The sequence below is a fragment of the Hipposideros armiger genome, unplaced genomic scaffold, assembly GCF_001890085.2.
Source record: "Hipposideros armiger isolate ML-2016 unplaced genomic scaffold, ASM189008v1 scaffold_1636, whole genome shotgun sequence".
Classification (NCBI taxonomy): Eukaryota; Metazoa; Chordata; class Mammalia; order Chiroptera; family Hipposideridae; genus Hipposideros; species Hipposideros armiger.
The window spans coordinates 146402-149323 of record NW_017732986.1 but is presented as its reverse complement, the minus strand read 5'-3'; the positions used below and the strand labels follow the sequence as shown (position 1 = coordinate 149323).

Below are 2922 nucleotides of genomic sequence, written 5' to 3'. Positions count from 1 at the left end.
GAGATAGAAATAGAGATGGATAGGAAAGTCTAGGGCCATCTACTTCATCTCCTTGTTAGTGCCAGGAAGTTGTTATGTTTGCTTTTTTGTTTTTGGGTTTTTTTTGTTTGTTTGTTTGTTTGTTTTTAATGTCAAATGCCTGTTTGTACAATAATCCTTAGATTACAACATTTTGATCTCTTTCGTAAGGTAACTAATTATCTTTCAAGTTGCTCTCTGCATTTTTGTTTGAAGTGCTTTCCACAAAACAAAACAAAAATCACTTGAAATAAGTATCAGCGTAATCTGTGTGTCTTTCACTATAGCAATGTTCTTGAAGTCTTACCTTTCTACATAGTCTAGGAGCCGGGAACAGTGATTCGAAGCCGGAGCATCATGACCTCCCACTGCATAAAGAAAGCCATCGCATGTGGCCACTCCGACACCCCCTCTTCTTTTACACATCGGAGCACACATGTTCCACTTATTTGTATGAGGATCATAATACTCCATTGAACTCAAACAAGAACTTCCATCACGACCTCCAACTGAATACAACCTAAAAATACAATTGGAAACACATGAGTGAAACTACAGTCTGAAGGACAGAATGAAGAAAACGAAAAGTCCTTTAAAAATAAATGTTAATCACATTATGAGCCTCAAATGTATTTGAAATATTTTCTTCACATGGAAATCTTTGTTAAAGGGACTCTATAAATGGTTACATATGCCTGGAGTTCCCATCATTCCGATATGCATTATACCAGATGAAATTAAAACAACTGCAATATCCTACCTTCTATTGTTTCTAGAATGTCAGATTTAATATAATGAAATCATGTTAATATATTATTTTAACAGATGTTGAGGAATGGTTATTTAAAATATAGGATAAGATATATTTGCCTTCAATATTCTTTGAAAATGATCATAATCAAAAGAAAATTGATTACCTTACTTGATCAGCATTTTATTTGCATTAGCATATAAATCATGCCTACTCCTGTGTTCTGTTGCCACAGTTTAGAATGCTAAAGAAGTGGAATAATCTAAACAAACATTATCATAACATCAGCTTCCTTAATCTATGNCTGGTTTCTAGTTTTGTCTGTAATCTTCAACTTCTAATGACTTATTTCTTTGTCTCTTTCTTCTAATACATTTTAAGCACTGTTTAGCACAGTGAAAAATACATGCAAAACAATTTTTATTGAATAAGTCAATGTCGGGTTGAATGTATTTTTTTCTAATGGGTTACACCTCCTGGGTCTAAATTCTGTCAGAATTTATGGCATCTTTTAGACATTGACATTTCTCCCCTAAGATGCTATCACTAAAGTGAGGCTTGGCTACAAGATTAGTTTTTGTGGTTCCATCACCTATTCTAAAGCCCCTGCTGTTGCTCAGATCCTGCCTTATTACCTGCTCTGATTTGAGGTGCTGATGTTCTTTGTGTTTGAGATACCCAGAGTGTTTACATTGTTTCATAAGTATCCCATGACTGTAGTTTAACACCATCATTATATAACACCTTTACTTTTCCATAAGAAATCGTTGACATACAATAACATTTGTCTACCTACCTATTATCAATTTATCTATAAAACAGCATTGCACACTATGTTCTAATGATTTGTGTGCCTATAATTATATGCTAAAATTATTCTTTACATTATATGTGCAAAATAATTCTACAGAGGTACCATCATCTATCTTGATTTATCGATGATTTACATGTGATGTCATCAATATAGAATATATGTTTTAGGAAGTGCAAAAATGCTATTAATTTGGCATGTACTATGAGCTCAGATAAGAATCATGATAATGCTGTGTGCTTGCTTCTGCATTACTTAAGCTGCTTATCACCACTGCATTCTTATAACTTAAATTAGCTACGCTTATTTAAATCTAATTTTGCATCATAAATGGATTCCTAGACTGAATTATTTATGCCTCTGTTCACAATCAACATTTCAATACATTATACAGTAAAGTTAGATGAGACTATGTGTGTGAAATACCATTTCAATAGTAGCATTTATATAAGATATTCACTGGAAGAGCTGGAGCCACATCATATTCATCTTCTCTGTCATTTTCCCTAAGAATTTGGCAGTGGAAAATGCGAAGGAGTTGTCAGTCTATTAGCAACATTTTAAAAATAAGTGATTTTATGTTTGTGTGTATAAAAGTATGTGTCTGTTTATTTGGATTCTGACCACTATCTCCCTATAACACCTGTAGTTCCTAATTTCACTGGACAATAGAATGTTGAAGTTAAACTATGGGGAGCTTAATGCCCTCCTGTAGGTGTATATATCTATAAATCCACAGTCCATTTCACAGAGTAGCAGTATCATTAAACATGTTTCTGTATTTTATCCAAGAAGTGGCTTAAGTTTGAACAGAACCTGTTCACCAAAAGCTATTTCTTGTGATCAGCCTTTTTCTCAATTCCTATAATCACATATCCTTATAAAAAAAGGATCACAAATGAGAGACATAACCTTTCTCACACTGACTATACCACTTACAAGCATGAATACAAAGTAATTTTTTTTAATATTAAGAGAAAAAATTGTGTTGGTATTCAGTGCAATCCGCCAAATATCTTGCTATTTTTCTGGGTACAATTTAGGATACTGTTCTCCCACCCTCATGATGTTTCCTGTGGCCACGTGACTGACTGGCTTATCATCAAACTATGAACAAAAGAGAACTGTATTACTTGCAGTTGGAATCTTAAAGAACCAGCAAACAATTTACCACTCTGGCTTTTTCCTTCTGATGTGGAGACCAGCAGTGCTCATATCGTAGCTTATATGTCATTCTGGGCACCAGAGTAATAACATCATGGAGTTGTCATGGATATGTAGCATGAGTGAGAAAAAAAGCATGATGGTATTAAGTCACTGAGTTTTGAAGTTATTCGTTACA

At 33.9% G+C, this 2922-nt stretch overlaps 1 protein-coding gene across 1 annotated transcript in view; it reads right to left on the bottom strand.

The window, feature by feature from the left end:
- Positions 1–325: 325 nt before the first annotated feature.
- Positions 326–2922, bottom strand: part of LOC109377930 (kelch-like protein 1) — a gene marked incomplete at both ends in the record, with an annotated part of 119501 nt that continues 116904 nt past the window's right edge. Inside the window, one exon of the mRNA XM_019634400.1 lies at positions 326–538. Within this exon, the coding sequence (XP_019489945.1) occupies positions 326–538 (213 nt within the window). The remainder of the gene's footprint in view (positions 539–2922) is intronic.